Consider the following 17,821-nt stretch of genomic DNA (forward strand, 5'->3'; position numbering starts at 1 on the left):
AAAATTTAGAAATAACTCATACAACTCAACATAAAAAACAAACAATTCAGTTAAAAAATGGATAGCTACAGAGGAGACCTGATGTCCCTTTTCCCTGAAAGAATTCAGAGTCAAAAATCCATAAGGGGAAAATAGAATAGAACAGGACAAACACCGTTCAACAACAAGACACCTTCCATATAAAACTACTTTCATAGATATGAGATGAAAATACTAAATGAGAGGGGGAATGACATGTAGTAAGAGTAGGACCACAGTTGTTTAATGATTATTCACCTTACTAACTACAGATAGGTTTTCTTACAGACCCTGGGAAACAGACCTACATGTTACAATGAGATCAAGTCCTGGAGACAAGGTATCCTGGAGCCCAGATCAAGGATGGAACCTATCTGAAGGGAGAGAACATTCCAGGACTAATCTTTGTAAGGACAATGAAAGAAGCAAACCCTGGGAATTCACCAGCTTTAGATTTTTTTTCCCCACCCACTAACTCTATATGAGTTTGTCCAGGGGGAGAAACTCATACTGCTAGCATGATTGAAATAAAAGCTCATATATTTCTTTCAATAATAAATATATGGTTTAATTTGGCTCAAGTAGAGATAGGCATCATCCTTGGACCCATTGTATCTGGTATTGTAACCAGACAAACAATGGGCCCGTGCTGCTTGTCACTTCATGAGCCAATTAAGCAGAGACAAGGTTGAATCATTTATGATCGTTAATTCCAATATTGCCGGGGTCCCCGTTCATTGCAACGAGAGTTTCAATTGCCAAAAGGTGGAAATAAGCCAGAGTCCTTTGACACATGATTGGATGAACAAAATGTGATCCATCCACACAAAGGAATAGTATTCAGCCACAAAAAGAAATGAAGTTCTGATAGAGATGATGGTCACCCAACATGTAAATGTGCTGAATACTACTGAATCATTCACTTTTATTTTTTAAAAAAAATACACACACACACACACACACACACACACATATGTGTGTGTGTGTATATATATATATATATATATATATATATATATATATATATATGTAATTGATTTCAGAGAGGAAGGAAGAGGGAGAGAGAGATAGAAACATCCATGATGAGAGAGAATCATGGATTGGCTGCCTCCTGCACACCCCCTACTGGGGATCGAGCCCACAACCCGGACACGTGCCCTTGACCAGAATCGAACCTGGGACCTTTCAGTTTGCAGGCTGATGCTCTATCCACTAAGCCAAACCGGCTAGGGCTAAATTATTCTCTTTTAGATGGTAAGTTTCACGTCATTGTGAATCTTACCCCAATTTTTAAAAGTCCCGAGTGGGTGATGGCACTGTCCCCCAGCCCCACCCTGGGCATCTCTGCTGTCACAGCCTCTCCTTTGTGCCTCACAGGTTGCTCCTTAGTTCATCTTTCCACTGTCTGAGCTGAAGTAGGCGTTACCCTCCTCCTTTTATAGATCGGACAGTCACATAGTCACTCAACAAATGCTGCATCCCAGGCACGGTTTTAGGCTCTAGGGGTGCATGTGTAAAGAAGCCAGAACAAATCCTCTACCCCACGGGGCTGGCATTCCCATGAGGGAGATCATGAATGTGATACATGAGAATGTCAAGAATGGGAACATTAAGCAGGTTAATGAAGGGGGAGAGGGATGCTGGTGGGGGCAGGGTTGCAAAACTAAATAGGATGGTGGCAAAGGCCTCCCCGAGAAAGTGACATTTGAGGAAAGACCTGAAGGAAGTGAGGAGGCAAGAGCTATGAAGATATCTGGGGAAGAATGTTCCAGGCAGAGGGGAAAGCCCGTGCAAAGGCACAGGGGCAGGAGAGTGCCTGGTGTGGAAGAGCAAGGAGGCCTGTATGGCTGAAGCTGAGTGTGTGTGTGTGTGTGTGTGTGTGTGTGTGTGTGTGTGTGTGTGGCAGAGGGGGGGGGCGCGGAGAGGAGAAGTGGAAGATAAGGCTGGAGAGATAATGGGGTGACATTATATGCAGCACCCAATAAAGTTAGAGTTGAATTAAAAAATATTTAGCACTCAGACTGGAGTTGTCAGCCCTGTGTGGGTTCTTTCCTGTAGCCCCATTTCTGATAGCCTCTGCTGAATGCCTGCGTCATCGGAACCCTGCATGGCAGTTCCCCCTATCCCAGGGACAGCACAGACCTTTCCACACCAGACATGAACTAGGAAGGACCATGAGCCATTTTACAGGTGGGGAAACAGGCTAGAATGGGGTGGGATTGTGCAGGATTACATAAATACGGGCAGCGCTGGAGATCCTGATATTCTCTACCACACTGGGGTAGGAATGTAGATTCTGAGTGACTTCCTGCATCCAGCCCCTATAATCACACCTGGACCAGTGTAATATCCTCTCTGTCCCCCATTTCTACCTTTACTCTCCACAGCAGCCAGAAAGCACCTGTGAGCATCCAAGATAGGGACCATTCCTGGTCTTCTCAAGAACCCTCCATGGCTCCCACCTCACTCAGAGCAAAAGCCCAAATCCTGTCACATGGTCCTGAACACTCTGACTTGTCCCCTACCTACCCTCATTATCTTTTGCTGTCCTCACATACTCTGTTCCAGCCACATAGGCCTCCCCATGCCTGGAGTCCCACCTGGAGTCCCGCCCCCCGCGCCTGGAGTCCCGCCCCCCACGCCTCTCAACGGCCAGATTGGCGCCCGCTGAGGGAGGCTGCCTCGGACACCCCGGACACCCGGCTTTTGGCCTGGTGCATGCGCGTGCACCCGGATCCCCTGCCATGCTCCCCTTCGTCAGCACCTCAAGCCCCAGCAGCAGCGGCAGCGGCTGGGGATGAGCTGGTGATCCCAACAGCCTGGCAGGTCAGTGGCAGCGGCGGAGGCAGCATTGGGCCTGGGGACTGGCGAACAGGCAGAAGATGGCCCTGATAGCAGGAGGCTAGGCCTAGGGACCCTACCCGCATGATTTAATCGTGCGCTGGGCCTCTAGTATAATATAATATAATATAATATAATATAATATAATATAATATAATATAATATAATCCTCTCTAATAAAGGAGTGATATGCAAATTAACCAGCACTCCGTTATGCAAGCCACGCCTACCAGCCAAGCCACACCCACCAGCCAATCAGAGCGAGTATGCAAATAAACCCAACCAAGATGGCGGTTAATTTGCATACATAGGCGCCCTGAGCGGACCCCCTGCAACTGATGGCAGGGAGCTGGGGTCCACTCCGGCACCAGGCCGAAAACCTCCGGCGGAGGCTTTTGGCCTGATGCCAGAGCAGACCCCCTGCAATTGATAGCAGGGAGCTGGGTGTCTGCTTCGGCCTGGTGCACAAGCGGACCCACTGCGATTGATGACAGGGAGCTGGGTATCTGCTCTGGCCTCAGGCCGAAAGCCTCCAGCGGTGACCCAGGTGGAGGCCCTGGTATCTGGGATATATTTATCTTCTACAAGCCTTCCAGCAGAGGCTTTCGGCCTGGTGCCGGAGCAGACCCCTACAATTGATGACAGGGAGCTGGGTGTCCACTGCGGCCCCAGGCCGAAAGCCTCCACTGGGGAAGGGATCGAACAAAGGGAGAGAGGCACCTGCGCAGTGAAGTCAGGTGAAGCAGGGAAGGTGGTCGCCTTTCAGTCTAGCCTGGAGAACAATGGATTGGCTAGCCGGGGTGGGGATGTCGGACCCTCAAAATATTTTAGTCTGGCCCGGCCAAGGCATTAGGAGTGAAGACATTAAATGTTTGACCAAATATAGCAGGCTAATTTTTAAGTTGATAATTTTGTATGGCCTGTGAGTGATGTTATGAATATCCAAATGGCCCTTGGCAAAAAAAGGTTCCTCACTACTGGGCTAAAGGGTGGACCTCATCAGAAACTCACAAAATGTTAAAAGGTTAAAATCCCCAGACAAGGAGTTCTCTCTCTCTCTCTCTCTCTCTCTTACTTGCTCTTCCTTCTTGTGCTCCCTCTTGCTCTGTGACCCACACTAACCCATGTGCGTTCCTGTGCTTCGCCTCCATAGTGTTAACGTAAAAACATTCAAACCTGTAAAGAATTTTTGTGAGTTTATTTGAGTCAAAATGTCAACAATTGCCGGGAAGCAGTATCTCAACATATTGGGATAATGCTCCAGAGAAAGGCGGTTTCTCATCTATTTTTATACATTGAAATCAAAGGAAGGGTGGTAGGTGGGTTACATGAAATCCATTGGTGATACATTAGAGAGGTGGGAGAAAGCAAAGTGGGGCGGGGGTGCTGGGGGAGGTCCCTGGGATTGGATAAAAAGTAAAACGATAGATACATACTTAGTTGGGTGCAGGATAGTTAACAGTCAACAATTAACAGGATAACAATAACAATGAAGGAATTGGTGGTATCTGTCCTAGTGCCCTGGCACATTAGGTTGTGCCCCAAGGGGCCCAGAAAAGGGGAAGTTACAAGTTACCCAGACATTTCAAGGATGTTATCATAGATGCAAAAAGACAGATTGATAGACTCACTTAAGGTAAAGGTTGACCTTGTCAGTAAAAATACTGGCCTAGGAGGTGACTACCCACCATAACTGCTTTTAGTTAAAGTTTAATTTCAGACCATCCTTTGTGGTTATGTTATATTTAAATTCAGTCAGTCCAACAGAAGATGCCAGTTATAGGGTCGAATTTTGGAACTTTTATTTCAAAAGCTGGCAACTGCGAAGGGCTAACGTCTCTCCAAACCTCATGATCCCGAAATGAAGTTAAGGGTAAGCTTATAAAGGCAAAAAGAGGGGGGAAAACTCTGGGATTGGTGCAGTGAGACCATATCTCAAGGCCTGGCCTTGGTGCCAGTCCTGACAACTCTGTTTGGAGGTTTTATAGTTTATTAGAGGCCCGGTGCACGAAATTCGTGCGGGGGGGGGGGGTGTCCCTCAGCCCAGCCTGCACCCTCTCCAATATGGGATCCCTCTCACAATCCAGGACTGCTGGCTCCCAACTGCTCACCTTCCTGCCTTCCTGATTGCCCCTAACCACTTCTGCCTGCCAGCCTGATCACCCCCTAACCACTGCCCTGCCAGCCTGACTGATGTCTAACTGCTCCCCTGCCAGCCTGTTTGCCCCCAACTTCCCTCCTTTGCTGGCCTGATCACCCCTAACTGCTCTCCCCTGCAGGCTTGATTGCCCCCAACTGCCCTCCCTTGCAGGCCTGGTCCCTCCCAACTGCCCTCCCCTGCTGGCCATCTTGTGGTGGCCATCTTGTGTCCACATGGGGGCAGGATCTTTGACCACATGGGGGCAGCTATCTTGATCTTGTGTGTTGGAGTGATGGTCAATCTGCATATTACTCTTTTATTAGATGGATAGAGGCCTGGTGCATGGGTGGGGGCCAGATGGTTTGCCCTGAAGCGTGTCCCGGATCAGGGTGGGGGTTCCCTTGGGGCATGGGGCGGCCTGGGCGAGGGGCCTGTGGTGGTTTGCAGGCCGGCCATGCCCCCCGGTGACCCAAGTGGAGTCCCTGGTAACTGGGATATATTTATCTTCTACAATTGAAACTTTGTAGCCTTCTGCTCGCTCCATGGTGGCAGCCATTTCTGTTGTAATTTATGTATCTTCTATAATTGAAACTTTGTAGCCTGGAGTGGAGGCCTAGGCCGGCCAGGGCAGGTGGAAAGTTTGGCTTCTTCCATTGCCGGGGGCAACCCTAGCCTGCTCTCTCCAGCTCCATGGCTGCCGCCATTTTTCTTGGGATTTATCTTCTATAATTGAAACTTTGTATCCTTGAGTGGAGGCCTGGGCAAGCCAGGGTGTGTGGAAAGCTTGGCTTCCTCCATTGCCGGGGAAACCCAAGCCTCTTTTGCTCTCTGTGGCAGCAGCCATCTTGGTTGGGGTTAATTTGCATACTCACTCTGATTGGCTGGTGGGCATGGCTTATGGGCATGACTTGTGTGTAGCAGAGTGATGGTTAATTTGCATATTACTCTTTTATTAGGTAGGATGGCCTTTCCAAAATGGGAACAATGCTTAAGTAAACAGGTCCTGCAAGATGGATGATTAAGAGGGAGCAGTGACCAGACCATAGACTAGGGGTCCTCAAACTTTTTAAAAAGGGGGCCAGTTCACTGTCCCTCAGACCGTTGGAGGGCCAGACTATAGTTTAAAAAAATACTATGAACAAATTCCTATGCACACTGCACATATCTTATTTTGAAGTAAAAAAACAAAACGGCAAAAACACCCGCATGTGGCCCGCGGGCCATAGTTTGAGGACACCTGCCATAGCCCAATAAGAATGTACACCAGATTTCCATCACAGGCTCAGATTTGCAGACATCCACCCCCTTTTTTCTAAAAGTGTCTTATTTTCCCATTATTTAAGCAAGCACGTTTACAGAAGCTAGAAATAGCATAGTTACTTACCTGGTTTAGTTACATCCTGGAATTAACAGAACAAGTGGACCATCTGTGCTCATAGGGAAACCCTAAAAGGCAGATTTTACAAAATTTATGGGAATAAAATGGAGTGACTATGGTTCAGATAGAGGGCAAGGGGACAGGATGGAGTCTGTTCTTTCAAAGTCCATTTTTCAGTTACTTTAGATCTTTGAGTTTGCAAGACTGCCAGGCAGGCCTTCCCTGAGCTTGTCAGGTTAGCATGTGGCCCCTTTCATCCACATAGCCATGTGACCTTAAGCAGGCACATGGCCTGTGACTGGACTAGACTGGATTTTAATAGGGAACAGAAGTTCTGGACAATGACCTTAATTCTGGCCCTGCTGAAGACAACCTTGGACTTCTTCCAATGTGAGATGGACAGAGGTGGGACCTTGCAGGAGAACCTGCTTAATTTTACATCATATTTTCTACACTTTTGCATCCTTGAATCATTCATTTAAAAAGGAAACTGCATATTGATGTTGTGGACAGAAAAAACAGCCACATGCTAACCTGACAAGCTCAGGGAAGGTCTGCATGGTGGTTTTGCAAACTCAAAGACCTAAAGTTGTTGTAGAAGACTGAAGAAACCCAAGCAATGCTTAGAGAAATGGAGTTACAAAGCTTTATTACACCGGTGGTCTCAGAGGAGTTGTCTCCAAAGTCTGAGCAAACCAATATGATGGGAGCTCTTCTTTTATCCCCATTTGGTTTCTTTGTCCCCCAGATATGGATGGGACTTCCAGACCTTTCATGGGCTTTGCAAAAAGCCCCCCTTAAAAATCAAATTGACTCCCTGTGGGACGTGTGCCCATGTTGGGAACCAGTGCTCTAAAATTAAAATTTTAACTAAAAGCAGTTTATAGTGGGTAGTCATGTCCTAAAACAGTTTCTTCCCTGATAAACGTCAACCTTTACCTTAACTGATTCTATTATCTTTTTGCATCTAAAATAACATCTTTGTGAAATGCCAGGGTAACTTGTAAGTTCCCTTTTTATGGACCCCTCAGGGCACAGCCAAATGCGCCTGGGCATCAGGACAAAAGCCCCATGTGTTGGGATGGGGTCTTGAGACCATATCTAAGGGCCTGGCCTGGCGCCAGCACTGATAACCCCCTCTGGGGGGGTATGTATTATTCATGGTTTATGGCCTCTGTAAAATGTGAGCATTTAGGTGACAGGTCTTGCAAGACCAAATTGTGAAGAAAGGTGCAATGACTTAATTATAGTTTATCAAGAATGTACATTAGGTTACTGGCACAGATTCAGATTGCTAGCCCCCCCCCAAACATCAGGGTTACATTGGAATTAGCCTTTTAGCCTTCTCAAAGTAACCACAAAGTATGGTCTGAAACAGTGGTTCCCAACCTTTTTGGGGAGAACATAGCATCCATGAAAGAGAAAAATAAAAGAATGAAAGGACAGTTGAAGTACTGAGAAAGAAATCACTAAGAAATTGTTTTAAAAAATAATAATAATGATATGAAGTGATATGAAAAAATAGCAAATAAAACTTCAAAACATATAATAGAGAACTGAAATTCATAAATGTCACAATATATATTTATAGACTAGAGGCCCAGTGCATGAAAATTCATGCACTGAAGTGGGGGTTCCCTCAGCCCGGCCTTCCCCCTCTCACAGTGTGGGAGCCCTCAGGGGCAGGAGGCAACTCGGTGATCAGGGGAAGGTGATGCCCCATCACACCTCTGCTGCTGCCACTGCCAGCAGCTCAAGCCTCAGCCAGCCCTGGTTACCTGAGCCTCGGGCAGCCCTGGGTGGCTGGGCAGCTGCCATCCAAGACTCACCTGTGCCTTGGGCTGGTCCTGGGCAGCTCTGGGGGCTGAGGGGACTGGGTACCGCCATCTTGTAGCTGTGGGCACCGCCATCTTTGAGGGTGGGTCAGTCAATTAGCATATTCCCTCCTTATTGACTGTGGGTGCGATGGTGTGAGGATCAATTAGCATATTTCCTCTTTATTAGATAGGATTATATATGAGGCCCCTAGAACCATAAGCAATGCAAAAAATTCACTGTTGGTAACTCATTCTCTAATTTCCCCCCTTAAAAATCAAATTGCCACCCTGTGGGACGTGTGCCCATGTTGGGAACCATTGCTCTAAAATTAAAACTTTAACTAAAAGCAGTTTATAGTGGGTAGTCATGTCCTAAAACAGTTTCTTCCCTGATAAAGGTCAACCTTTATCTTAACTAAGTCTATTGTCTTTTTGCATCTAAGATAACATCCTTGTGAAATGTCAGGGTAACTTGTAAGTTCCCTTTTTACGGACCCCTCAGGGCACAGCCATAGGCACCTGAGTACCAGGACAGAGACCATAAATTCCTTCATTGTTATTGTTATCAGGTTCATTGTTGACAGTTAACTATCCTGCACCCACCTAAGTAAAAGAAGTATATGTCTATCATTTTACTTTTTATCCAATCCCAGAGGTTTCCCTGCTTTGCTTTCTCCCACCTCCCTAATCTATCACCAATGGATTTTATGTAACCCACTTATGTCTCCTTCTTTGATTGTAAGGTACACAACAAGGTGAAGAACTGCCATTCTCCAGTGCATCATCCCAATCCCTTGAGATTCTGCTTCCCGGCAATTGTCGACTGTTTGGCTAAAATAAATTCACAAAAATTCTATACAGGTTTGAATGTTCTTACATTAACAATGTTATCGCTGACAAACCCTTTTTGTTGCCCTGGGCCTCCATAAACTTAAAATAATAACACAAGGAACATAACACCATGGTCGCTAGCTGGATAAATCTCAGGGCCACTGTGATGTTAAAGACACATTAGTACCCAGAAGAGACTTTCTCCTGCCCTGGGTCTCTGCTGAGCTACTGGTTATCTGTGCCTCAGCTCCCCCATACCTGTAAATGGGGAGCAGAGCTGCACCTGCCTCACAGAGTCACCAGGTTGAAATGGACACGGCACCTGCAGTCAGGCCCGGCCCGGAGTAAGCGCTTTATAAATAATAGCATATTTAAAAAACTGCTAGATGGCCCCAGAGACAAGCCAGTCATGTGACTTATTCAAAAAGGAAACAACTTTCCTATCATGTGATTCTCTGTGGGTTAATGTGATGCCCACACTCCTCTGAAATGCAAGTTTCCCACCTGGGGGAACCTCGCCCGGAAAGGCTGTCTCCAGCATGGTGGCCCCGGGTGTCTGACTGGCTTTTCTTAGTGCCTGCCTGGCACCCATGAGGGCACCTCACACTCCTGCAGCTCCTAACGGACTCTGAACTCTCTGTGCCTGTTTCCTCCTCTGAAAATGGGGGGGGGGGGGGGGACACTGTTAGCTCAGGGGATGGCTTTGGAGACTAGGACATGCCAAGGCCATGAGCACAGGGGAGTCCCCAGCATGGAAGCCCCGAGGGATTTCTGACGTGGCGATGGCCCCTCCCGAAGCTAAACAGTCCTCTGGGCAAGACTCCCCCACCCAGCCCGCACGGCCACATTTGCCTGGGATGAGTGCCGAGAGCCCCAGGGCTCAGGGTGTTTGACAGAAATTCAAACGGTGGAGCCGCAGGCAAAGGATCTGAGAGCAGGAGACACCTCTGTGGTGTGTGAGGGGGAGGGGGCGCACCAGTGCCTTTGCACACACACCCCCCCCAATCTGTGTTTTTACTTCCTGTGCACTTCCAGTTGCTCCACCAGTTCCGGGGAGGGACCTGGGGCACCCCCACTCACACACTGTATAAGGGCCAGGAGGCCACAGAACTATGCACAGCTGCCCAGCCTGTGAATACAAAACTGCCCTGCCCAGACCATGGGAGGTCCTCGCCTCAGCTCATTTCACATCCTACAGGGTAAGAATTTGGGGCCCCTTAGGGGAGGAACAAGGGAACCCCTGGTAGCACCCCTTTGATGCCTCCATTTTCCAGTCTCCCCACACCACCCCCACTGAGGAGAAATAGGAGGCACCACTGGCAGCTCTGGGGCCTGACATGTAGGAAGTCACATGGTTAGGCGGGAACCAGGGAGCCACGGCACATGAGAGAGCAGCTGGCAGTGCCCGGATACCCCCACGCCCAGGCAGGAACCCCCCGGGTGCTCTAAGGGTCTGTTCCCCACCCCCAGAGGGATCTCCAAGCTCCTTCCACTTGGGAAGCTGCTCCCTAAGAGGGGAAACTGAAGCCGGTGGAAGAGAGGGGTGAATGAGTGCTGTGACCCCCTCAGGAAGTCACTCTTAACAGAGGGCAGAGAGGGGGCTAGGGAGCTAAGGGGGAGCCCTTCCACAACGGGGTGACCCCCACACATCTCCCACTGTGTGGCAGGGGAAGACCGGAGACACCCCTTTTTTGCTCCCCCAGACCCAACTGGGACTCAGTTATGCTTTGAAGGGCTTTGCTGCTGTGGGTTGAACCCGAGCTCTGCTGTGACTTCCCCCTTGCCTCCTTCCCGCCCCACCCAGGGTGGCTCTAAGGGTTATCAGGTTATCAGGACAGCTCGTTGCCTGGGCAACCAGGCAACAAAGAGAGTTAAGAAATGACATTTGGGGTGCCACTCAGAACTTCCCTGGGCCACAGGGATGGGGCTCCCTGTGCGGGCCCAGGGTGCCAGACCTGAGCTGTTTTCTTTATCAAGGTGAGGTGTAATTTACATAGCATGTAATTCGCCTGTTGCATGATTACAATTAGATGATTTTTAGTAAATTTGCCCAGTCCCGTGTGAAGCTCACCTGAAGGGGGCGATGTGTCAGGGGGCCAAGTCACAGAGCCCTTGATCCTCACTTTCCAGGTCTGTGAAATGGGGCAGAGCAAGACTGGTCTCCACTTTACAGGCTTGTGTTAAGGGTTGAATCCTGGTTCACAGTAAGAATTAAGTAAACATTATTATTATTGTTGCTGTTGTTGTTAATCGTACTATTATTATTATTTCACTGGTGAGTCTGATGGATAAGCTGGGTGTGGAAGGGGTCTGGGGTGGGGGCGGGGAGGGATCCTTAGCAGGAGGAGCCAGGACAGAATGACTGCCCACCCCTGCCACAGGGGCCCCAGGCAGGAATCTGACTGCCCAGGGCTCAGCTAGGGGAAGGCAACCCAGATGGGACTGGGAGCAGGCGACCAGCCACCCTCTCCAGGCTCCTGTTTGGGAACTTCCTGGGCCCTAGGGGGGGGGGGGGGGGGGTCTGGCCCAGCAGCCTCTGTGGTGGGGCAGGAAAGCCCAGCTCAACACAAAGAACCCCCTCCCTGCAGGGTCTGGGGAACTTGACCCCTCACTTCCATCTTCCCCAGCCCCCTCTTCACCAGATTCTCCATAAGCCTTTCCTGGGCTCTGAGCCTCAGTGTGTCCACCTGCAGAGTGGACATAAACAGAGCCTCTGTCTCCTAGGGCAGTTGTGAGCATTGAAGTTGCTACAAATCAGCCCAGGATCCGCCCTGCCAGGGACGGTCATTTTGTGGTCTGTCCTACAAAGAGGAAGAGGGTTTCCACCAAAGGGAGAACTAACCAAACCCTGTGGCCAGAGAGGAGGAAGACAGGAATTCTAGCCTCAGTTTACCGCATCTGCGTGGGCCTCAGGGAGGGTGTGGGGGTCTTTGCCCTCTGCTGGCCTGAGGGGTATCAAGTTTGGAAACTCGAACTGAGTGCTCAGGGGACCCTCCAGTCTGCACCCTCCACAGCTCCTCAAGTTGTGCTCACAATGACAGACCCCAAAATTCCCCTGGGAGCCCTGAGTTATCCCTTCATTTGGCCCAGGAAGTGACTCACTCCTGCCCTGGCCCCATCCCTCCACCCGCTGCCCCCCCCCCCCCAATCTGGTCTCCCTGGATTATCTGGGTCTAGGCTGCCTCCCCAGCATCTCTAGATCTGCAGGGGCTGAATGGATCCATCAAGCCCTCCCCACACCCCACTGCTGCCCAGGCACCCACCCTCACTCCTCCCATCTTTCCTCCCTCCCTTCCCCTTCTGTTTCTCTATCTGACTCTCAATCTCCCTATCTCTCCTTTTAATCTCTGGCATCTGTGTCTCTCCCTTTCTAGGAGTTCCCTATTTCTCTGTCCATCTCTCTAGATCACTGTCTTCTTAACTCTGCCTCTCTGTTTCTCTCTCCATTTCTGTGTTCTCTCTCTCTCTCTCTCTCTCTCTCTCTCTCTCTCTCTCTCTCTCTCTCCTCTTTATTTTCTCTCCATCTCTGCCTCCTTGTCTGTCTCTCTGATCTATGGGTCCTCATATCTAGACCCTCTGCTGACTTAAGGAGAACCCCCAGGACATGCCCTGGGATGGGGTGCCCCTGAGCAGCAGGAAGAGCAGGACTGGGGACCCGTGTAGCTCCACCCCTAACATGAGCCCCCAGCATCTTCCTGTGTGCAGGGAGCCAGGGGGTGAAATGTCACCACTGGGTCCCAAGCTTGTCCTTGTGGCTGACAGATGTGGGTGCAGTGTGCTTGCACCTGTGTCCCTGAGGAAGGGTGTGGGCCGGAGCACCTTGGATTTGGGAGATCTGAGAGGACACCTGGTCCAACCCCTTCTTTTTTACATAAAGAAATGACGGCAGTAAGCAATTTGTGTTTTTTTGTTTTGTTTTTATTATTTTTAAAAAATATATTTTATTGATATTTTACAGAGAGAAAGGGAGAGATAGAGAGTTAGAAACATCGATCAGCTGCCTCCTGCACAACCCCTACTGGGGATTTGCCCGCAACCAAGGTACATGCCCTTGACCAGAATCAAACCCGGGACCTTTCAGTCCGCAGGCCAACGCTCTATCCACTGAGCCAAACCGGCTTCGGCGGCAGTAAGCACTTTGACACACCAGGCAGTACTTGTGTGCTTAACTCTCACACTCTAGGACAGGGGTCCTCAAACTTTTTAAACAGGGGGCCAGTTCACTGTCCCTCAGACCATTGGAGGGCCGGACTATAGTTTTAAAAAAAACTATGAACAAATTCCTATGCACACGGCACATACCTTATTTTGAAGTAAAAAAAAAACCAGCAAAAACACCCGCATGTGGCCCGCGGGCCGTAGTTGGAGGACGCCTGCTCTAGGAAAAGGGCCCCCTCTTCATCCCCATTCTACAGAAGGGGAAACTGAGGCACTGAGGCACCTGACCAAGGTCTGGGAGTAGAACCAAGGCCACCTGGCTCCAGTATGTCTCCTGAATTGCTGCCCACAGGTCAGCAGAAGCCAAGACCCCTGCCAGGCTCGGGCCCCTCCCCATCCTTCAGTTCCTGAGAGCCCCCCTCAGGGGATGGGTGCAGACCCTCTGGCCAGGGGCATTGGAGGCCAGGGAGGTGACCCCTGCCACTCTCTCCTTGAGTAATGGACAGAGCCCGAGCCTGGGAGGGGTGAGCAGCCCTTTCTCTCAGATATGTCACCCTCAGGCCTCCCTTCCCTGTTCTGTGCCCCCCTGACCCCCATCTCTCTGTTCCAGCGCTGTGTGTCTTGCTGATTCTGTTGGAAAATGGACCCCAGAGCACCAGGGGTGAGTCTGCTGGGAGTAACTCCGTCCACAGCCAGAGTCCCATCCCCCACCTGCACCTCTCAGCCCAGGCAGGGGAAAGGCCTGTTGCAGGGGAAGCTCAGGGCTGCTCCTCCCAACACCCCGCCCAGCCTCTGGCTCAGCCTCATCTTCTGACCATGGTCTCCGTCCCACAGCCTCTGCCTGTCCCCAGCCGTGTCCTCCAGACTCCTCATGTGTCGGTGGCACTGCCTGTCGCTGTAACCCAGGATTCAAATCTTCATCGGGGGAGATCAACGTCAACCCCGGGGAGACTTGTGAAGGTACAGAGGCTTGGGGTGGTGGAGGGCTACATGGAGAGGGAATGGTGGTTGGTGGCCTCAGCCTTTGTTCTCAGACCATCATGAAGGACAGAGAAAAGCGAAAGAAAAAGATATGAAGTTGGAAAATGAGAAGTGAATGAACATGGCTTCGTGCAGAGGGAGGAGCTGGGTCTCTAGGAGCCTGGAATCTGTGCCTCAGTTTACCCTTCCAGGACCAGGGAGGGGATGCAGAGCTTTCACCCACCACTTCAGCACTTGCTCCTGGATCCAAATCCAGGTGACAGACAGGAAGCTGAGCAGAGCAGAGCCAATTGGGTGGGTTTCAGGAATGGCTTGCTCCAGCCACAGCAATGTTGCCTGATTCTAATTATTTCCCAACAGACACTGATTGAGCATCAGGCTCCATGCTGGGTATGGGACCAGGCTCTCTGCCCTGAGGGCACTCATGGCTTTGGGAGGTGACCCTTTATCCAGTTTTGTTGCAGACATTGATGAATGTGAACAATCCGGAGCAGTGAGTGCCTGTGGAAGAGTGGCAGAGTGCCATAACACGAGGGGGGGCTACTACTGCAAATGCAGCCCAGGATACAGGCTTGTTTCTGGGGCAACAAACTTCAGTAAAGCAAGTGAGAACACATGTCAAGGTAAGAGTGACCCTGCATCTCCCATCTCCCCGCCATGAGGTTTGGGGTCACCAGAGTCATTCCTGCAGCGTACAGGGTGCCGGGCCCTGGTCTGAGGTGCAGCCCCAGGTCTAAGTGGGGACAAGTGTGCCTGTGCCTGTCCCACTAGCACAGAGAGGTGGGGTGGCATGAGAGCCAGGACCCAGGTACATGCTGCACCAGCCAGGACACTTATTCAGAAATCATTGATAATATGCGAGATGTGATAATATTATTGTGATTTTGTGTTTTTAAAAAACAACACCTGTTTTTTTACAAATAAACACAAAAGTAGCTATGCCTTTGTTAGCTGTATGACCTTGGACACGTTCTTCACTGCTCTGTGCCTCAGTTTACCCATCAGTAAAAGGGAGTGACAATGCTGAGAAAGTATATGTGTTCATAGAGCACAACACAGTGGAGGCTGTTGGGTTTTTTAGACTATATTCATTCTTTCTCTTTACTTTTTATCTTTATTGTTGAAAGTGTTATGTAAGTCCCCTTTTTCCGCCATTGACCTCTTCCAGCCCACCTCCCCCCCGCTTGCCCCCAGGCCCTCACCACCTCATGGTCTGTGTTCACGGGTTATGCTTAATTTCATTGGTTGATCTCTTTCCACCCACCCTCCCCTGCCTTCCTTCTGAGGTTCAACAGTCCATACCATGCTTCTATGTCTCTAGGTCTATTTTTGTTCATTTTTGTCTGAGATTTTGGTGCCTATAGTTCCTTCTAGGACTTTCATGGTTTCACGTCTTGCATTTAAGTCTTTTATCCATTTTGAGTTTATTCTTGTGTATGGTGTAAGTTGGTGGTCTAGCTTCATTTTTCTGTATGTGCCTGTCCAGTTTTCCCAACACCATTTATTGTAGAGACCATCTTTGCTCCATTGTATGCTCTTTTAACACAGTGCTCCCTCCTCTCTCAGCTCCCCTCCTCTCACAACCTCCCCCTTCCTACCTGTCTCCAGGTGTTTACTGTTCTTTGTTATAAGTCACATCCTCAGCTGGACCTCAGTTAGTAATTACAGGTGAATGCTCTCTAATTTAGTTGTATTTCCAGTCTGGCCCTGGGATGAGATGCCCCACAGGTCTGCCTCCCCTCTAGACTACAGTCCTTCTGATCTCACACACCCTCTTCGGGTTGGACATCCCAGGGGACCATGCCCCACGGGTGGCTGCTCAGAGAGCAGCTGGCCTGGCCCATCTCCTCACCAGAGACCCAGGAGTAGCCAGGCCTGCACTCATCACCAGGCTCAGCTCACTTTCCAGAGAACAGGGAAGGGGCTTCAGGCAGCTACAGGGGCAGATAGGGCCAGCAGTGGTCAGGCAGAAGCCGCAAGTCACCCAGAGAGAGAGGGTTAGTGCAGAATACAGAGAGGGGAGGAGGAGGCTGAGCTGGGGGTCCTGGAGGCTCTGAGCAGGGTCCACAGGCCCGCCCTACTGAGACAGAAGAGCCTGAAACCAGCCAATATCAGGGACCATTGCCCCAGGCTCAATCCTCTCCAGAGGAGATCAACCCAGATGCCATGGGGGCCCATACCAGTGTGGCACTGAAGATGGAGGCTGAGCCCCTCTGGCCAGGCCCACAAGTCTGTGTCCCTGGTGGGAGAACAAGGAGCCAGATGACAGAAACACCTGCCACTCTTCACCCATCAGCCCCTGCGCCTGCTCCAGGCACCCAGCCCTTGCCCACCACTGGCCTTGCTCACATGTGGATTCTCATCACTCCCTGCCAGTCCAGGGGATGCCTTCAGGAGGATCAGAAGGGGCACCTTCCCACCCCAAGGTGCATGGCTGGATGTCAGCCCCACTGCCCTCATGGCCTGGCACCCGCTGTCCAGGTGGCCCTGGCCTGTCTGGCATCATTTTCACGTTCTGGGCCCCGGCCCAAAAGCCTTGTCCGCGAGGGGTCAGGCTCAGGGTGGTTATCGATCCATCTCCATGGGCTGGAGTCTCAGGAGTCGTGTGGATGGGAGGGCGCTGTCTCAGCAGAGTCACCAGGATCCAAGGAGAGCTCAGCCAACAGCACCCCCAGGGGAGTCAGGACCAAGGCACCAAAACGAGCCTGCTCGGGCCCGCAGCACTTCTCCCGCACTTGGTTCCAGGAAGGCCCAGCCTGGCCTTTGCCCAAGTCCTCAGGCTGGGACCCCGGTGGCGGTGCTGTCGCTGCCCTAGCTGGGGGCTGCCCGGAGAGGAGGTGGTGGTGGAGGGAGTCAGAGGGAGGACTTGGGCCGCTTCTGGCCACATCTGGAGAACAGAACGTCTACTGGATAACAGGCCACCATGCTTACCCACAGGACACCTCCATGTGATTAGAAAAGGCACCACTCACCTGGGGGGAGGCAGTGGGGTCTTCTAGTCGCTTCCATGGCAGGAAACGTGGCTGACTGATGCAGGCATCCACTGATGCAGGCATCCACCACCCTCTCCTTCCCCTTGCAGACATGGACGAATGTCTGAAACCTGGAATCTGTAAAAGCCGCAGCAAATGTGTCAGCACCCATGGCAGCTACACCTGCACGTGCCCGCCAGGATTTGAGCTCAACCTGGAGGACCCGAAGCTGTGCAAAGGTAGAGGCCCCGGGAGGACGCTGTGAGGCTGGACTGGATGGAGCTGGGGAAGGGGCCACGCAGGTCCCGCAGCCCCAGGAGGCAGGAGAAGATTCTCAGGTTTCTGAAATGCCAAGGGCCTGACTAGGCTCTGGCTAAGGATTCGCCTCCCTGAAAAGTCCTGCCACAGAGCAGGGCAGTGGCAGGGTCTTTTGGGCCTGGGGTTTCCTTGTGGAGCCCCTGCAAGCAGCCCCAGACCCTCCTTTCCTTTCCTCATCTTTCCTTGGGGTGATGAAGGTGTCCCTTCTGATCCCCCTGAAGGCATCCCCTGGACTGGCAGGAAGTGATGACAATTCCCATGTGATTTAGTCCAGAGGTGTGACTTCTGGTTCCCAGAAGAAGACCAGGGGCAGCCCTCAGGAGGGAGTAGGCAGGAGTCCTTGGTCAGGAAGTTCAGCCCTCATGAC

At 50.8% G+C, this 17,821-nt stretch overlaps 1 protein-coding gene across 1 annotated transcript in view; it reads left to right on the top strand.

Annotated features, from left to right (window-relative positions):
* Positions 1–10,129: 10,129 nt before the first annotated feature.
* LOC307100543 (adhesion G protein-coupled receptor E2-like) overlaps positions 10,130–17,821 on the top strand; it is a gene marked incomplete at its 3' end in the record, with an annotated part of 72,396 nt that continues 64,704 nt past the window's right edge. Inside the window, exons 1-4 of the mRNA XM_079773010.1 lie at positions 10,130–10,224; positions 13,794–13,844; positions 14,018–14,143; positions 14,629–14,787. Coding sequence (XP_079629136.1) covers positions 10,185–10,224; positions 13,794–13,844; positions 14,018–14,143; positions 14,629–14,787 — 376 coding nt within the window. The 5' untranslated portion in view covers positions 10,130–10,184. The remainder of the gene's footprint in view (positions 10,225–13,793; positions 13,845–14,017; positions 14,144–14,628; positions 14,788–17,821) is intronic.

The sequence above is a fragment of the Cnephaeus nilssonii genome (genome assembly GCF_951640355.1).
Source record: "Cnephaeus nilssonii genome assembly, chromosome: 5".
Classification (NCBI taxonomy): Eukaryota; Metazoa; Chordata; class Mammalia; order Chiroptera; family Vespertilionidae; genus Cnephaeus; species Cnephaeus nilssonii.